Source organism: Carex rostrata, chromosome 8 (assembly GCF_964058835.1).
Source record: "Carex rostrata chromosome 8, lpCarRost1.2, whole genome shotgun sequence".
Classification (NCBI taxonomy): domain Eukaryota; kingdom Viridiplantae; phylum Streptophyta; class Magnoliopsida; order Poales; family Cyperaceae; genus Carex; species Carex rostrata.
In genome coordinates this window covers 3,646,821-3,666,257 of record NC_135925.1, presented here as the reverse complement: position 1 = coordinate 3,666,257, position 19,437 = coordinate 3,646,821, and the positions used below count along the sequence as shown (strand labels likewise).

Genomic DNA, 19,437 nt, shown 5'->3' with positions numbered 1-19,437 from the left:
TTCATTAGCTAGTTGGTTAGTTTTTTAAATTTATATTTTATTTTGGATATAAATAAAAAAATCAGGGCAAGTTATATTGGTATTGGCAAATTTTGCAGCTGATCTTTTTTTATTTGTAGGATTTTAAAAAATAAAATAAAAAAAGTAGCACGTAATTGGAAAAAACTTGAAGCTTCACTATGGATGAAACATCAATGTTTGAGTTTAGTCTGCATTAATTTCACTAAAACATTAATATTTCATCATGAATGAAACACATATTGGGTCTGCATTTCACTTAACATTGATGTAAGTTGGTTCAGGGTGCGAAACTCAGGTGCATGGTTAATATAACTTTTCTGCACATAAGGTGTTCGAAGGAATTCCTAACTGAAAAATTGCTTTTTATTGGCATTATTCAACACATGTCTTGATAATTGTTTAGTGGCTTTGTTCTTAAAAAGGGAATTGGACTTTTGTGGCTCACTTTTACCGGAAGCTACTTCATCTTTGCTACGCCACGGCAACATTAAGAAAGCCTACGGTTAGTTTTGCACGTGTCTGTGTGTCTCTTGTAGAAGAATATTATTATCTTGCTTGTTTAAAAGTACTTTTGTTAGTTAATTCAATATGTAATTTGATTTGCAATGTAAAGGTATTTCTGTTGAATGGAGTGGTAATGGGAGCAGGAGCCGGTTTCTCCTTGATGGGAAGATTCCGAGTTGTCACTGAAAATACGGTACATGGAAATATTTGACTCACCCTGTAAAAGCTTCAATCACAATATAATAAGACATACTAATATTCGCTAATATTTGTTCTCTGGTATTCTCAGTTAGGTAAACTCCATAGACAGTATAAAATTCTTAATCCAAAATATGCAAGGATGAGGAATATTCTAATTAAAAGTTGTGAAGAGTTTAATGAACAAATCATATATAATTGATAGATAATTAAGCACTTTAAATTGTCATTATGTAAGAATTTGACATTACTATTGCACTCTTGTTTTCTCTCTCCTTTTCTCATAATGTAGGTATTTGCCATGCCAGAACCACAAATAGGTCTCTTTCCTGACGTAGGGGCATCTTACTTTCTTTCTAGGCTCCAGGGTTTCTTTGGTATTTGTCAATATAATTAAATTTTCTTAGGCACTCCTGCCTTACCTTTCTCTGAAATTTCAACTGCAAACCAAGATACACTTATTATGGGAAACATTACCAATTTACCATATCTGTAATTTTGATAGGGGAATACATGGGTCTAACTGGTACAAAAATGGGTGGGGCCGAGATGCTTGCTTCTGGGCTTGCGACACATTTTGTATCTTCAAAGGTTCAATGTGATTAATTACATAATGCAAAAATTGTGTGTAGACAAGAGAGAATATAACTCATCAATCTAGCAAGAAGCTTATTCTTTTTTATGTTTGATAATTAATTGGTCAGAACTTGGAAAAGCTAGAAGAATCTTTGAATAATGTAGAAACAGATGATGAAAGAGTAATTCATAAGATAATTAACCAATACTCAGAGAACCCGCCATTGATTGAAGGAAGTCCTCTTCTAAGGTTAGTTTCATGTAAAAATATATTCTATATTCTTTGACAATTCACAAAAATTACAAAATGATGCTCTCTGTCTCAAATTCTGTCTGTCTGCTTTATTTCTCCTAAAATGAGGACTTCATCTCTATGAAACGGCCATTTAGTCAAACAACAATTAACCTTTTTCTACTAAAACATAAAGAACAAGCACATGGTCAGGAATTTCTGAGCCTTTTTCCCTTCTTCATCACTCAAAAGAAACTAAAATGTTAAGAATGAGACTAAGATTAGAAAGATGGTTAATTTTAAGTAATGAAAGGTACATATATATAAGAGTAAACTAGGGTGCTCTTAAGCTCACCAAAGTTTTGGTGAGCTTAACTCTAAAACTCATCAAATCGATTTCAAACGACGAATCCGAACCGTTGAAACCCGTCTATCTTACGTGTGATGCATCTACATGTGAAATTTTTAAATATTTGAATTAATTTAGTATAAAGTCAAGCGGTCAAAATTAGAAGGTTAATAAATTAATTTTAGTGCATTCATTTTTTGAACGTTTTTGACCGCTTGACTTTATACTAAATTAATTCGAATGTTTAAAAATTTTACATGGAGATGCATCACACGTAAGGTAGGTGGGTTTCAACGGTTCGGATTCGTCATTTGAAATTGATTTGATGAGTTTTAGAGTTAAGCTCACCAAAATTTTAGTAAGCTTAAGAGCACCCTAGTTCTACTCTATATATAATATTATTGTTTATTATGTTCAGAAAGGTTTTGATTCTCAAAGTACTATACCAGCAAATTAGTCATTTCAAGTCCTCCGCTGTACTCTGCCCAAGCAATTTTATAGCTCAATCAAATGGACTTCCTTTTACAGAATAGATAGCATAAACAAGTTCTTCTCAAAAGGATCAGTTGAAGAGATTGTAGCATCTTTGGTAAGACCTGAAGACAATTTTCTTTCAGAACACATGTACTACTATTTTTTTTTTTTTTTACTTTTCTTAACATGCTTTAGCGTTGATAATAGGAGCAAGAGAGTATAGAAGATAAAGATAACTGGATCTACACAACAATTCAGGCAATTAAAAATGCATCACCAGCTAGTCTCAAAATATTTCTGAGATCGGTAACTTTTTATAAAATTTGCATTTTAACTATATATATTTTGTGTAATTGTTGTTAGACTTTGTAGACTTGACATTGATACTATACAAGTGACTAGAATCTAAAACAGAAAATGGTATCTCTTATTGGTCTTAATTCTTAAATAATTCTGATCTCAGGACATTTATCAGATGAGCTTAAAAAAAGTATAATAACCTAAATAAATAATAAGAAAAACCTGTTTGGCTTCTCTTTTTTTTAATACATTACTATATTATTGTTGAATATGGCTAGTATAACATCAGCGTTATTTCAGCTTATAACAACAACTTCAAAACCTATCGACTTCAAACGGTGAATCCAAACCGTTCAAACCGATCTACTTCATTAGTTGTGCGTTTACATCAAAATTTATAATTTTTTGAATTTATTTAGTATCAAGTCAAGTGGTCAAATATGTGAGTTTTTAAGCTAATTTTAATACATTCATTTTTCAACATTTTTACCGCTTGATTTGATACTAAAATAACTCGAAAATATAAAACAAAATTGTATGTAAACACATCACTCGTAAATTAAATTGGTTTGAACAGTTTGAATTAGTCGTTTGAAGTCTATTTAATTGGTTTTGAAACTAGTGTCATATGACACCGATGTTATACTAGCCGGACTCATTATTGTTCCTTTATATACTGTGAACAGATTAGGGAAGGCCGGAAGCAAACTTATAAGAAATGCATAGAAAGGGAACACATAATGCTTTCTCATGTCATAAGAAGAACTATCTCGGGAGATTTATATGAGGTTAAACTAATTTCATGCATGGATTTGTACCATTGGCACCTAATATCTCAATTCTCCTGAACCCAACTCAATCTTGTTAAATGGATATATATTTATTCATGCAGGGTATAGCTGCTAAATTTTTGGATAAGACCGGATGCCCAAAGGTACCATTAGCTATATATCTAAACTTAGTTTCTAATTTCTATCCCAATTTGATAGATGATTGACTCAGGTACCATTACTTGTTCTTTCACCATATCTAAAGATGCATTTTGAAAGAGTTCTACTACTTGTTCTTTCACCATTGCAGTGGGACCCACCAAGCCTTGAGGAGGTGACCAATGAGATGGTAGACAAGTGTTTTAAAGATCTCAAAGAGGACGAGGATTGGCCACCTTTGAATCTCCCATCCAAAACAGATTCGATTGCATTAGCTTATGGCTTGTAGAATACCAGATACCAGAACTTGAATTATTGTAATCACTACTCTTAGTTTCTCAAGTGATACCCTGTAACACCCCAAATAGGGTTGAACACTTTGTTTTCTGTCTTGTATACTTTTTCACAGAAATACACAAGACAGTAAAAGTCATGTATGTATTGTCAATAACTGCAATAAATTAATACGATGGCAATTCATAAGCATTTAAGTCATTTTAATGATATACTCCTAAACAAGTCATATTTATGATCCACGTGATTCATTCCTTTTAAAGCTGCACCGGTTATGTCCTAATTGATCCTAAATACGGAGAGAGGGCTCGTCAGATTGTTTTATTTGTGCCTCATTCTGTACTGTGAACCTAATTACCTTTTGATTTATTACTTCATTTCACTTTGACCCGCTACAGAAATGGATGAAAATTAATGACTACAGAACACCCTGCATGTGTTTGTCATAATACCAGTATTATATTAGGAAAAAATTTAGACATGACGTGAGATGACTAATAATCGTGACTTTATCAGATTATGCTCCATTATATGGCCAACTTTTTTTTTTTTGCAAAATATAATATGATGTGACTAAAATAATATATAACAGTAAAAAATAATCATGTCATATGTAATAATGTTATAATTACAAGTGACGTGAATAGTTATACTTAATTTTTTTTATTTTTTTAGATTTTTAGTTAGTTCATAGAAATAAAAATACTAAAATAAAGAAAACATTGCAAATAAATAAAAAAAAATGTTGAAAAAGTTGGTCATATTATGTGACACGTGTGCTAATGTAGCATGACCGGATTAATTTGCTTGGAGTGTCTTGAAGTGTCATGACATGCTACTTTTAACTGAAAAAAGACATGTTAACACATGGACCAATACCCGTGCTTTTATACGGTGCACATTTAAAAAGAAAAATAATGCAAAGGAAATCGAGTTGATGCAAATGCTCCAGTACTCTACCATCTGCTTACATTCTTTTATAAAGTCATTGATTACCTACATTCGACACTTTTTTTTCACATAGTAAATTCAAAATGAAGTTCATATTTTGGTACTTAATTATCTGATTAGCTGAAGTCATCAATTTGTCTTACAACCCATAGACTTTAGGATCCGTATCCTCCCAGGTACCTGACTCAACACAATTGAAATGGACAGTCCAGATTTAATCTAAGTTGGTGCCGGCTCGGGATGGTGCAGGAGGATGTGAATTCTAGACTTTATTATCAAAGAATATATGTTGCCAACTTGTCCTTTTAATTACTAACAATAAAAATGGATTAGAATTGGGGTGTTTTTGAGTTCATCAAGTTTCTTTGTGAATTTATATCTAAAATCTATCAAATGAGTTTCAAGTGACGAATTCAAACTATTGAAAGCAATCTACTTTATAAGTGATGCGTCTACATGTAAAAAATTTAGATTTTAGAATTAATTTAGTATAGTGTCAAGTTATCAAAACAAGAAAGTTTATAAATTAATTTTATACATTTATTTTTGAACATTTTTTACCGTTAGACTCTATACAATTTTTTTATTTTTATTTTTTATTTTTATGTGTAGGTACATCACTTGTGAGGTAGATTGATTAATAGTATGAATTCGTGGTTTCAAACTAATACAAAATGTTTTAGAATAATTAGTTCACAAAAAGATTTAATGAACTTAAAAACACACCAATTCTACTCACAAAAATGAAAATTTCAAAATTCTATATTTCATCTTTTGAAAAAATGCCTCTATGTACTTGTACTTTGAAGAAGTCAAAAGGAATATGAAATTGTGCAACAAAATTGTGACACATTAGAAAATGTACTTCAAGAAAATTGCAGCAAAAACTAAGAAACGCTTCATAGATAATGAGATGATGTGAAAAGTTTAGTAGACTTATTGAACCAAAACATAATTTTCTTTTAATAAATTCATTAAACATACTTCTCTTTTAATAAACTCACTAAACAATTAGCAGTGTAAATCTAATCCGATTAATATGACAAATTTAATTATAACTTATTGTTTTCTTTTTCAAAAATCAAAATACTGTTTTTTTTTAAAAAAAAAAATTCCGCGAATCCATGAAATTTTACTTGGCTAACATTAAGTTTCAATTGAAATATTCTTATCTTGATTAATTAATTAATTACGAATTAAATTTTTGTAATTCGACTATTATATTAGAAATCAGGTTGACAACATAAATTTAACCCGACCAACTTATTTCTTTTTACATCCCTATAAACAACAATAGGAAGTTTGGTTTAAATTTTGCTTATACCTTCTATTTGACAATAGGTGAGAATCAATGGCGTGCTAATGTCGATCTGAATTATCTCGATGTTTGGAATCCACCACGTTATCATATTATAAAAAAAATTTACTTTTAGAATTGCAGCCGAGGAAAACAAATGTGATTTGCCACCTGTATGAAAATTTACTATTTATTTTTTCAAAATTTTAAAACATTTTTAAAAATAATTGGATATCAAAGTATAATATTATTTTTAAAAATTCTAAAATATTAATCAAAAATTCTAAAAATAATAAAATGTGGTATTTTACAAAATTTTGATATATGTAGTAGACATCAGGGCCGACCCTGGTGCTGGGCAGCCAAGATGCGACCGCTCCGGGCCTCAAGATTCAAGGGGCCCCAAAAGAAAAAATATATATTTTGTATATATTAAAAAAATAATCTGTATATATTAAAAATAAATAAAATATTAGAGCCCAAACTTTAATATATAAATGATTCAAACTTTTCTATAAATAGGTATGATCTATTTGCATATCAATAAAAAATTGTATAAATAAGTATTGTAAATAACGGTATGCGCTTGTCGAACGGACGGGATACCGTCAAGCAATTAATCGGTATGCGGCCGATTAATCAAAATTATGCGGACAATTTTGTATTTTTATTAAAATTATGTGTATATATTCATAATTTATTAAAAAAAAATATTTAACTCATCAAACTTATCAAATAAACTTAATTTAACTTAGTTCTATTATTATAACATGACACTATGCTTAACAATACACACACACTTTACATGTGTAAGTAACATATTTATTTAATGAATAAATAAATTCGAGAATTAAGCATTTTCAAATACTAATAATATATTATTTGAAAAACATGAAACATTCCAACATAAATCACTAAAGTTAGTTTGTAATAACAACTTAATTTAATATATGAACATGTTGTACTAATTGAAAAAATTACATCAGTAAGTAAGAAAAATATATGGTATATAAATAATAGAGGTATTAATCAATTAATTCAAAATAAGTAAGAAGAAAAAACATATATAAAAAAATTGGATGTATAGACAAATACAAATAAAACTGCAATACATGTTTATGAAACTTATTATCACACAGTAAATGTAAAAATAAATAATTACTGGAATAAATGAAAATATATGGGAATAAATGGAAATAAACGGATGATCAAACGAGAATAAATGAAATAATTGGGAATAATTGAGAATAATCGGCCGATTAATCAGAAAAATTCACTAGTAGACCTCTGATAAGTGTATTCATAATGGTTTTACTGCCATTAACGATTAAACAGGCATATAATCGACCGTTAAGACCATTTGTTACAACACTGGTATACATAAAGGGTCCAAAATTTTCTTCCGCCCCGGGCCCCAAAATCTTCAGAACTGGCCCTGGTAAACATTGAACAGGTTTGATTGATCATTTAAAATTCATAATTTGAGCCATTTGTATTTCGACCAAAATACAAACATTTGGACATTAACCTAATTCTGCAACACAAAACAATATGGATTAGGATTCATTGACAATGCTTTATGAAATCATCACAAATAAAATTTTAATAGAAAAATATAGACACGTTGTTTTTCTTAAAAATTAATTGTGTATCAATTTTTAAGTAATTCTTGATTTTGATGTTCCATATCGTTGGCTATTATATATGGACCGTTGTAAATCATATTATTTAATGAACAGTAAACTTTACATTAAATTTTACTTGCCGAATTTTAAAATTGCATGTTTTCTTAACAGTTGACAAACTATTTTTTCTTCAATAGATTCCCACCCATAAGAACATCTATATTTCAACAACTTAAATGAGTTTTTAAATAACTGTTAACTACATTTTAGAAATTCAGATCTCTAAAGTTTTTAACTCTTACATTTCTGAAATTAATTTTAGAGTTTCTATTAAGCCACGTCAACAATAAAATAAAAATCAGAAATAATTTAAATCAATCATTTGACCAGCGTGAAGTTTATAAACATTTTCTTAATAATAAATTTTGCTGCATTGTTTTTAAATAAGAAACTCTCCCACATGTTTTGAATTAGAAACTGCCACATCAGATTAGGAACTCTCATGACACCAGAGATGTAGATTCTCTAAACATATACCTACATATTGAAATTTATTTAAATTTCCTAATCAGTCAAAATAATAAATGAAATGATTATTTAAAAAGTTCATAAATAAACTAGTTCATACTCGATCAGTAAAGACCAACTAGTATACGGAAGCTATCTAGTAAGTATCAAATGTACACCTCGCTAGATATTAAAAAAGAAAAGAAAAAGGAGTTAAGAGTATGCTGATTGTTTTAAAATAATAAGAATTAATTTTAAATCAAATCTTACGACAGAAGTCAAATGCTGATAAATAGGAAAGACAGACAGTTTTTACTTGTCCATGCTAATATTTTTTAAACCACATCCAGCAACAAAAAGAACCTAGGAATTAATTAGTGGTCATTCTATTCCAAACCGTGGGCAGATAGATATATAGCTATTAAGCTTATTCTAGATTTCTTCCTCCCTTTTTTTTATGAAATGCTTCGGTACATTCTAAAATACTTTAGATATTATTTTGAAAAATTGAACATGCGTCTCTCTTTGTGCGTATTATTGCACTAAGTCTACAAATCATATCCTATTTTTCTCTAAAAGAGTTGTATTAATCTTACTTTGTCCCCTAGCTTGTGTAGTTTAAAAAAAGAGTTGTATTTATCTTACTTTGTCCCCTTGTTTGTGCTATAGCATCTATTAACTGTATTTTTTTTTTTAGTTCTTTTATCAGAAGAATCAGTCTTTGATCTATTGAGAAAATATGATCCTTCTTGTATAGAGAGTCACAAGTTTGAAATCTAAATAGAAGTGTCTTTAAATTTATAAGACTAGATTAATCTTTCTCTTAACAAAAATATTATATTTTATCAGGGAAAATCAATAGAGATGGAAAAAAAAAATGTCCGTTCTTAAAATTTATTAATAATTTCCTTTGTAAAGATTAAATTTAAAAAAAAATGGCTAGAGTTTATGATTGTCACATAATATTTTACTAATTTTTGTAAGTGACCTCAAATATTTTTTGAATGATTTGCGCATAGCACCCAATTGTTATAACAAAAAGAAATACTTAAGAACAATAATTATTATATGGTTAATTGGTAATGGTTACAACCTCAGGAAATTATCAACTATTTTTTACAATTGTTTAGAGCATTTACATCTCAACAACTCAAATGAGTTTGTAAATAACATATGATTAACTACTTTTTAAAAATTAAGATCTCTAAAGTTTTTAACTCTCACATTCCTTAAATTAATTTTAGATAGTTTCTATTAGACCACGTAAGCAACAAATTAAAAATGAGAAATAATTTGAGCCAATCATTTGATCACCATTGAGTTAATAAACAGTTTATTAATAAGAAACTTTACAGCATAGTTTTTAAATAAGAAGCTCTCTCACACATCTCTGAAACAGAATTAGAAACTGTCACATTAGCTTAGAAACTCTAATAATAATAGAGATGTAGATGTTCTATCCAAACTTGCTCTATCACACATGTTTACTATCAGAAACTTATTATCACTTATTAAATTAATAGCCAATTTTGCTGCTTAAAAGCCCATCAACCTGCTTAATAACAATTGGAGACGTTTATCGTTGTATCAGCATAATAATTTTGACAAGATGTGATGTGCCCTTCAAGAGGGAACCACAATAAATAAAGAAAAAGAAGAACAAAAAAAAATAAGCTCATGAATCATATGACTCATATGTTATAAACCAGGTACTCTCTAAGGGACCCAGATGCATGCATGTACCATCACTTTCAAGTGAATGAGAATAATATTATATATGTACAAGTACCGTGAATTGAGATAATTGTACACCAAAAACATCTTGTATTGCAATAGAGCTTGCAAGGGTTCTCTTTAGACAGGAGAAGAGAAAAAAAAGAGAGGATGGCTTCACCAAGCTTTGCAAGAGTATTAGATGACCAACACCAGGTTGGCGTTTATTTTATGAAAGAAAGTTTGGAGACTTTTGTTATTGTTAGAAGTTCAAATTTTTATGTTATTATGTTAAAACTTTTTTTTTTTTTTAAATACATGGCACTCGGCGTCTCTTAATGGCGCCATGTTCATTTCAACAAAATAGAATGGCGGAGCTCATGAATTATTCCTCATCAGATCAACTTACATATATAATTTCAGTTCTCTGTTTACAGAAAACAATGACAAGATGGTTATTCTGTTAAAGAACAGAAAATGAACAAGAAATAAAAACAGTTCAACTCAGTTTTAGTTTTGAAACATAGATATTTGTAGTACTAATTATCTAAATACATATGATTTTGACAGGTTATCGCTGAAGGAAGTTTGCATGCAAGAACAATTATACTTAACAGACCTTCCAAAATGAATGTCATGGGACACCTAATGGTAAGTTTCTGATTAAAATTTGTTAAAATAGTGTAGCATATCTTTTTGAATATAACTTATTATTCTTTGGTGTTTAGGTTTCACAACTAATAGATGAGCTATCAGCGTTAGAGAAGAAACATAATTACAAGATCTTGATAGTTAAGGTAATAATGATTCTTTTACATGTTCTTATCTCGAAATACTTTGTTGCATCATTTGAGTGTCTTCTAGAGTAGTTCTTAATTTAAAACAAAGCAGTAATTAGAAACTAGAACATCTATTTTCTTTATTTTGTCCTTTCCATTCTAATTGTATGCATCTGGAACAACATCAAATGATGTTATTTCTTTGTATTTTATTTGACTAATATATAATAACACCTGAAAATACTATAATGTGATTTGAATGCATGGATAAAAATTTTACAGGGCAACGGAAGAGCATTTTCTGCTGGAGGAGATAATGTTGCTATATGGCGGTGCATGACTGAAGGTTTTGACATTGCATTGCAAATTTAGATAACAATTTTATTGGACTTAAATAAAATAAACATCTGGTCAATGCACATATCAATTGCCTGATACATAAAATGATCTAGAATAACCTCAGTTTAGCTCCATATTGGCAAATTATTTATACAAGATAGAATTACCAAAGCAAACTAGACTAGGTACTAGCTAAGAAACAAGAGAACAATCAATCCTTGCACTGCCATTTTTATTGTTGTTGTTGTTGAAGTAAGCATACACTGCCATTTATTTCATACATGTTATAAAATAATAATTCTGACTTAGTCTTGTATAATAGGGCACTGGACCTTTGGGTCTCATTATTACAAGAAGTATATTACTTTGAATCACATCATGTCGACATACAAATTGCCATCGGTTAGTTCTGTACATTTATGTTTTTTGGCTGCAGCATCTACAATTAATTAATTTAATGCATATGAAATGACTTGTATCACATTTCTGTTAAAGGTGTTTATATCAAATGGCTTTGTAATGGGAGCTGGAGCTGGCTTCTACATGAACGGAAGATTTCGAGTTGTAACAGAAAATACGGTATGACAGAAATATTGTGTTTCACAAATTATATATTATATAATAATTATAATAAAATAATAGAAAAAACAAAAAAGAAGTCTCATATCCATAATCAACAATTGTTTGCCACGATAAAACTTAGTTAATTCAAATTCCTGATTTGCTTTCTGTACAGATACAAATTCCTTATTTGCTTACCAAAATGAATTATTTTTATGTGACATGATGTAGGTATTTGCAAATCCAGAAACACAATTAGGCCTATTTCCAGATGCTGGTGCTTCCTACTTCCTCTCTAGACTTCCAGGATTCTTCGGTAACATTCATTTTCAATTTCAAATTATATCCCTTGTATTTGTCAGTAGGAAACTGTAGTTTTACTGCTCGATGCATCAGTTGAATAATTTACTGGTCCTCTTGTTATTTGGGGACTAATTATAAAGAATCAATAAAAATAAATTTCTTTAAATTAGGGGAGTACCTTGGCCTAACAGCTACAAGATTGGATGCGGCCGAGATGGTAGCTTGTGGGTTAGCAACACATTTTGTTTCATCCAAGGTACATATTTTATTAGAAGTCCACAAAAAACTTATTAATCAGCAAGCAAATCTTGCACAGGTTTTCTTTTGTTCAGGACATAGGTATTGAAAGAACCTGTGTCAATTTGTCAGAACTAGAATTCGGAAGACTAAGAAAAAGAAAAACTTTTTTTATTGAACTTCTGAGAAAGATTAGAGTTCATAACAATTGAAAAGCTTAAGCTTAATTTGAATTTTGTTTCTTGTTTGTTTAGAACTTGAAGAAGCTAGAAGAATCACTTAATAAGATAGATACGTGGGACCCAAGTATCATTGACATGGTAATAAATCAGCAGTCTGAGAACCCACCACTGAGGGAAGGATGCTCTCTTCTAAATTAAGCTATATTAAGTAATAATAATAATAACAAACTGACTTATTCACACACATAAAAAATTTAGACAAATAATTGTTGGAAACATAGAGAATCATACTAAAACAACAGAATATCAGCTTTTACAGGTCTGATACTATTGAAAAATGCTTCTCAAAAGGATCAGTTGAAGAAATCATAGCCTCTTTGGTAAGACCTTGCAAGAACTCATAAAGTAATCTTCATAGAAAGAATAATATCACCTTAGGTGTGCTTAAATTTTTTCCCTCAATATAGTCTAATTTATATATGACTTCATTAACTAGGAACATGAGTTGTCAGTTGACCCGAAAGAATGGATTGCTTCAGCAATTAAAGCAATGAAGACAGCCTCTCCAACAAATCTCAAAATATTTCTCAAATCGGTAATTTATTTTGCATATGAGAACTTTATATTAAAATTTTCTGAATAAAGCCACTTTTTTTCTTTTATGAATGGCAAAATATAGATGCTCATGTTTTAATTTGCATATGTATGCAACAGATTAGACAAGGAAGGAACGAGACTTACAAGGAATGCATACAACGGGAATATATAATGTTTTCGCATGCCTTAAGGCGAACTGTTACCAATGATGTATTTGAGGTTGTTAAAACTCAGCACAATAATTGGTAATCAAATTTTTCAGACATAACATTTGCTCATAGTATATTCTTTTTTTACATGTAGGGTGTAGCAGCTAAATTAATAGACAAAACGGGATCCCCAAAGGTATGACCTGAATTTTACCTTTTCTTTTCCCTGTTATGCCGTTCTTTTTGCTAACATTTCTGATAATACTTAAAAGGAGCTATGACCTAACTTCAATGGAAAGAACAGAACAACATTCCAATTTTTGTATTGATAATCTTTTTCTTTTAATTCTTGCAGTGGGACCCATCGACTCTTTCGCAGGTCACAGATGAGATGGTAAACAAATGTTTTCAAGAAATCGAGGATGAGGATTGGCCATACTTAAATCTCCCTTCCAAAAAGAAATTTATTTCTACAACTTTGTTTCCGGCAAGACTGTAACTGGTTAAGATATCAGTATATCACATTGTTCGGAACTATTTGTAACTATTTGTCTCCAGCTTTGTAAGCCAGAAAGTGAAACTGATTATATGTCTGTCATAAATTGTATGCAGCATGCACTATTATATCATGAAAATATACTTCCAAAAGAAGTATAATACGTCAAATAAAACATTTTAGCTGGTAAATTAATGTGAATTCAGAATTTCTTTCAATGGGCTCAACACACCAACATTTTACGGTCCGTCAAATTTAAAATTTTAGTAATGAATCTAATGAGATAGGGGTGACAGTCTCACTTCCATAAATACAGGAACATATGTGTAAATTGTAATACATGCGTGCTTTTGACTGCACTAGCTGCAATTACTGATGCCTTGAATGTTGCTTGATAAAAAAAATTATTATAGCAGAGGGTTCAAAAATTCACAATCTAGGTCTGTGTCTCATATTCATGCCTATAATAGTTTGAATCGGTTATTTCTTGAAATTCATTTCCATAACCTACAACTACTGGACCTTTTGTGAAAATAGGAGAATTATATACTGCACATTTGTATGGTTGTAAACGAAAACCTTCACCACCCATTGATAATAGTTTTGGGTGTGTAAAGTTAAACCTTAATTGGGGTGAATACAAAATGGTGGAATGGAACCTTAGAATATGAATGAAAACAGGTAGCTAATGGGAAAAAAATATATCTTGACTAAATTCCACCATTTCATTGTTCTAGCTCTGTTACAAAATGAACTAAAATCCCCTTCTAAACAGATGAGTTGAGTATAACATGTTTCAATGGTTTGCTTTCACATGCTAAAATTAGTTGGAGTTTAAAATGTTATAAAATGGAAAATAGAATGAACAAGTATGTGTAAGGAATTCGGGTAGGGTTATAGGGTTACAATTCAATCTAATTACTACCTGAATTAGTATCCGTGTGTAAAATTAAATCCAAGATAGAAATTACCACTAGCAGCATAGCGGAAACTCTTCACAGTGATAGTTGTAATCTTCCTTTTCTTCACTTGCATGTGTTGGATGTACACAACAGACGCGTCTCTACAAGTATCCACACGAATAAGTTGGAAAACAACTGTGTAAGTCAGTGTGCTAGCACCGAACAAACAACCCCCTCTTTCTCACTTTCTCTCTGTTTATGGTATATGCGAATTCAGATGGATTAGATTGAAAATGAACTTGTCCTAAAAAGAAAAAAGATTGAAAATGAACTGCTGAATGCATATTTATAACCATACGCACCAATTGGTCACACCGATTCAGAGAGAGTGTAGAAATTATAGCCCATAATTTATGCAGTCCTATATTGTTGAGTATGGCTAATATAATATCAGTGTCATTTCAGCCTATATAACACTAACTCCAAAACCTATCAAATCGAGTTCAAATGGTGAATCCAAACCATTCAAACCGATCTACTTCATTAGTTGTGTGTTTACATGTAAAAATTTATAAGTTTTTGAGTTTATTTGATATCAAGTCAAGCTGTCAAATGTTTGAGTTTTTAAGTTAATTTTAATACATTCATTTTTCAATTTTTTTGCCGCTTGATTTGATACTAAAATAACTTGAAAATATAAAAAGTTTGCATGTAAACGCATCACTCATAAAGTAAATTGGGTTGAATGGTTTGGATTCATCATTTGAACTCGATTTGATAGGTTTTGGAGTTTGTGTTATATAGACTGAAATGACAGTGATGTTATATTAGCCATACTCTATATTGTTTAATCCGTATTTAATTTCAGAAATTAATTATTAATTTTAGCCTAAACAATTTTGATATGTAGGAGATTTCTAACAGCATGACCTGGTTATCTCAAGCACATGACCTTACTTGCCAGAAAGCTGAAAACCCGTACAAAGTACAACCTGGTAATTAATCTTAAGCAGTAGAACCGACTTGTCAACAAACTTAAAACCTAGCACAGATTTGATCCAAATCAGTTGTTAACCTAATGAAATTTGGATCATTGGAGGGCAGAATTGAAAATTGCTACCTTTGTTCCAATCCTATAGACTTTAAGAACTGATCAATCAAAATCAAATTCTTAAATACAACTTAGATTCATAATGAATTTCAATTATATTTTGAATTGAAAAAGTTTAAGAAAATATGTGCTGAAATTTGTTTGCTTTTGGAGACAATATAATGCTTAGTTTATTCATACAATCCTTCACAATTATTGTTTGCATTCACAATTATTTAAATTTCCATTTTAATTATTGTTCAATTTTAATAATCAGTTTATTATTTATTTTCGGGTCCAATGTTAGAATTTAAAATGGTTTTAAACAACTTATATTATGTTACCATTCAGTCCTCATTGGGGCTATCTAATAAACATCCGGTCACATTTCTTTGAGTCGAACCCTTTTCAGTATAAGAAAAATTTCTTAATTCCTCAAATCATCCCAAAAAGGGAGCATAGTTTCTTAATTCCTCCACTACAACAAATCCGACTTTTTCAGCGATAGCCCGGTCGCTGAAAGCATTGTCGCAGATACTCAACTGATGACGTCACCGGTTACTGAATGACGTCACCCGGTCGCTGTTACTTTTTCAGCGACCATTTTTTTGTCGTTGTTGTTTTGTGTTGACGTCACGAAAAGATATCTGCGACCATAATTAACGGTCGCTGATAGTCAAACCCGGTCGCTGATACGATTATGTTAGTTTTTTTTTTGTTATTTACTTTTCTGTTAGTTTTTTTGGGTTTTTTTTCATTTTTACTTTTCTCAAAACATACATAATAGATCGATTCAATTGTAACATCAAATATTATACAAAATTACGGTTTTGATTTGAGATACAACAATAACAATATCAACACAACAATTGTAATTTTGCCATAGTATCAATTACAATTTTCTCAAAATTCTCAAGTCATGAAATAAAATAAAAAGCACATATTCCTTAAAATTCTCAATTATAATTTTCCCAAATTACGCTAGCCTATTGTTATTTTGCATAATATAAAATTCTAACCCAGCTATTCATGTCCAGCTCAGTCATCACCTTCATCCTAAAAAAGGCCAAGAAACAAAAAAATAATACCAAAAGTATTATATGATCATCACAAAATCTGACACAAGAATGTTGTTATAAATAGCAATATAAGCCTTGAGTTTTCTACATGACATGATTTGTAAAGGATTTGAGCCTAATGTCATAAACCTATAACACTGCAAGTAGAATCTCTTGAAATATATTAATGAAATGGCCTACAACAAGCACATAATTAGTTAAATTTATGCAATATGATCCATAAAAAGATATAAATTAAAAGTGAAGCATAGCATACCTGAATTTTAATGGGGAATTGAATTAAGATAAAGCATAATAAAATTGTACATGAAAATATAAAGGAAAAGATTGGAACTCACTATTCATAAGTGCCATATAGACGAACTAGAAGCTCATTCTTGAATTTCTGTCTCGGTACTTCCATCACACTTCCATCATCTAACTCTATATGCAAAAGAAAGAAAAATTACAAGAGTATTTTAGGTGTGAGTTTAAAGAACTTAAAAACAACAACATAAATTTGGGGCGACTGTCTCTGGCGCACGCGAATAATGGTTTTGCGGATTTTCAGTGCTTAAAAAAAAAAAAAAAAAAAAACACTTTCAGCGACCGGTGTTGGCGCCGGTCGCTAATACCGGTCTCTGATAGTTTTGGTCGCCTGATTTTGGATCAAATTCGTTTTTTTCGAAAAAAATTAATTATCTGCAACCGGCGTCAGCACCGGTCACTGATACCTGTCGCAGAAAATCAATTCTGCTGTAGTGCTCAGATCTTTATTTAGTATATACAAAGTCAAGCGGTAAAAAATGAAGTTTTATTAAGTTATTTTAATGCATTCATTATTCATCATCTTTCTGACCACTTGACTTTGTACTAATAAAGTTTTAAATTTCAAAATTTTACTATACACACATCATTCGTCAAGTACATCAGTTTCAATAATTTGGATTCATCATTTAAAATCAATTCGATATATTTTTGAAGTTATGTTCACCAAACCTTTATGGTGAACACATCACACACTAATTTTTGCTCAACATATGACCTAACAACATACTCTGAAGTTTGCCTTTAAATTTGTTTTTACCTTCCAATTCACAGGGTATATTATGAAGCTTAGTAATCAATGATAGGTTAGTGTCATTTTTCAATTCCCTTCTGAGTTGGACGTCTGATGGATTAGTCAGTAGTGTCGACAAAATATTTTTTTCATTAGGAAAATGTTTTTAAAACAAAGTCTACAAAATAATCACTTGAAAACTATCTCTTTTTTCCTTTTCGCTTAGTAACTTTTTTATATTTGCTGATGCCTAGCTACATTCGTCGACCAAGCATTGGCAAAGTATACATGTATCCAATAAAGTGGGAGTTAGATCTAGAAGCTTCTCGGATATAACACCTCGGAAGTAATACATAAATTTCTCCACGTTTGGTATTGACGTTTAATATTTTTGAATTATTTGCACACACTGCAACAAAATTGTTGGTGGCTGACAAATATCGAGCAAAAAATAAAGCTCTCAAAAACCTAAATATATTTAGTATTACGTATCATTGCCGGAATGAAGCTCGCCGTGATCGGAATTATCCTCCGACAAGTTCGCACCTTCAATTGGATCTGGATCCCTATCCTAATCAAAACCCTTATAGGTGAATCCGACAAGCTTTCAACGGTCAAACAAGGATGGGACAAACTGCCAATGGGTCCCCACCGTCAGTCAATTTAGAAATGGACCAAAGAATTAAAGATGTTGAGATATTTCAGCCTACCATCATACCATGCGACCCGAAGTAGTAGGTTTCATACAGGATAAATTGAATGGCCCAAAAGGAATTTAAACATACCAGGCCCAAATATAATGAAACTAGGAGATGAAGCCCAAAAGAATAAAGAGGCCCAAAAAGATTTCAGAAAAGAAGAATTAACTTCGCAGAATTGCCTTTATAAATTTGCAGATCAGAGCGAAGTCCAGGAATCTTGCAAACAAAACCTTTGCGGTTTTCAGAGTTTGTGAATTAACTAAATCCACCCTGAAAGGTATAGAAATAACGAAATATTATAATTTTTTTACAGAAACCCCTGTAAACAGCACAAATTTCACAAACTCAAATAAATTTCAGAAAATACTGATAGACTCTATCAAATTCACTGAAAACTATTCAAAAACTCAGAAAGTTCATATAAATAATTTGAAGGACCAGAATGTCCATATAAAATGTCTGGAAATTCAGAAATTTTATAACTTCTGAGAAACCAGAAAGATAATATTTGTGAATTTCTAAAAATCCTAAGAAGTATTTGAATGTGTGCAAAATCCCAAAGAATATCAAAATGCCTTATTACTATTCAAAGGTTTTCAGAAATTTTCGAAATTTTATTTAAATGAATCATACCAAACCAAAACAAGCTTAAATCAAACTTAAACAAAAACTCAAACTAAAATCAAACTCAAACATGGTCAACCCAAATTAAAATAAATTCAAATCAAACGTAAACAAACTTAAACTCAAATCAAACTCAAATCAAACTCAAACATGCTCAAACCAAATAAAAATAAATTCAAATCAAACTTAAACAAACTTAAACTCAAATCAAACTCAAACATGTTGAAGTCATATTAAACCAAGTCCCGGTTAAGACCGTCAAGGAGTAATTAAACATGACCAGAATACTAAAGAATCACCATGAAGTTTGCCTTTAATTTTTCTTTTACCTTCCAATTCAAAGGAAATATCATGAAGCTTAGTAACCAATTATGGAGTAATTTTCATTT

The 19,437-nt window shown here is 30.5% G+C and overlaps 2 protein-coding genes and 1 long non-coding RNA gene across 3 annotated transcripts; all 3 read left to right on the top strand.

Moving 5' to 3' along the window:
- Positions 1–395: 395 nt before the first annotated feature.
- On the top strand, positions 396–3,881 carry LOC144558443 (putative 3-hydroxyisobutyryl-CoA hydrolase 3). Its single transcript, XM_078307289.1, has 10 exons — positions 396–523; positions 635–718; positions 1,016–1,100; positions 1,229–1,314; positions 1,428–1,549; positions 2,409–2,469; positions 2,562–2,660; positions 3,341–3,442; positions 3,547–3,588; positions 3,735–3,881. The coding sequence occupies exons 2-10, from the start codon at positions 659–661 to the stop codon at positions 3,870–3,872; spliced, it is 795 nt and encodes a 264-aa protein (XP_078163415.1). The 5' UTR covers positions 396–523; positions 635–658; the 3' UTR covers positions 3,873–3,881.
- A 6,260-nt stretch (positions 3,882–10,141) lies between these two features.
- LOC144558018 (putative 3-hydroxyisobutyryl-CoA hydrolase 3) lies at positions 10,142–12,569 on the top strand. Its single transcript, XM_078306714.1, has 9 exons — positions 10,142–10,186; positions 10,541–10,621; positions 10,699–10,767; positions 11,032–11,095; positions 11,411–11,490; positions 11,584–11,667; positions 11,881–11,965; positions 12,123–12,268; positions 12,444–12,569. The coding sequence occupies exons 1-9, from the start codon at positions 10,142–10,144 to the stop codon at positions 12,567–12,569; spliced, it is 780 nt and encodes a 259-aa protein (XP_078162840.1).
- An 83-nt stretch (positions 12,570–12,652) lies between these two features.
- LOC144558444 (uncharacterized) lies at positions 12,653–13,667 on the top strand. The gene is made up of 4 exons (XR_013512913.1): positions 12,653–12,751; positions 12,868–12,966; positions 13,086–13,187; positions 13,272–13,667. It is a non-coding gene; the product is annotated as an uncharacterized LOC144558444 (long non-coding RNA).
- Positions 13,668–19,437: the final 5,770 nt, after the last annotated feature.

Excerpts from the sequence above, each read along its gene's own strand:
- LOC144558443 (XM_078307289.1), top strand. The coding sequence starts at position 659 with ATGGGAGCAGGAGCCGGTTTCTCCTTGATGGGAAGATTCCGAGTTGTC. Across the intron at positions 1,315-1,427 it reads CACATTTTGTATCTTCAAAG|AACTTGGAAAAGCTAGAAGA; the intron begins GTTCAATGTGAT and ends TTAATTGGTCAG. Across the intron at positions 3,443-3,546 it reads TCTCGGGAGATTTATATGAG|GGTATAGCTGCTAAATTTTT; the intron begins GTTAAACTAATT and ends TTATTCATGCAG.
- LOC144558018 (XM_078306714.1), top strand. The coding sequence starts at position 10,142 with ATGGCTTCACCAAGCTTTGCAAGAGTATTAGATGACCAACACCAG. Across the intron at positions 11,491-11,583 it reads CGACATACAAATTGCCATCG|GTGTTTATATCAAATGGCTT; the intron begins GTTAGTTCTGTA and ends TTTCTGTTAAAG. Across the intron at positions 12,269-12,443 it reads AGCAAGCAAATCTTGCACAG|AACTTGAAGAAGCTAGAAGA; the intron begins GTTTTCTTTTGT and ends TTGTTTGTTTAG.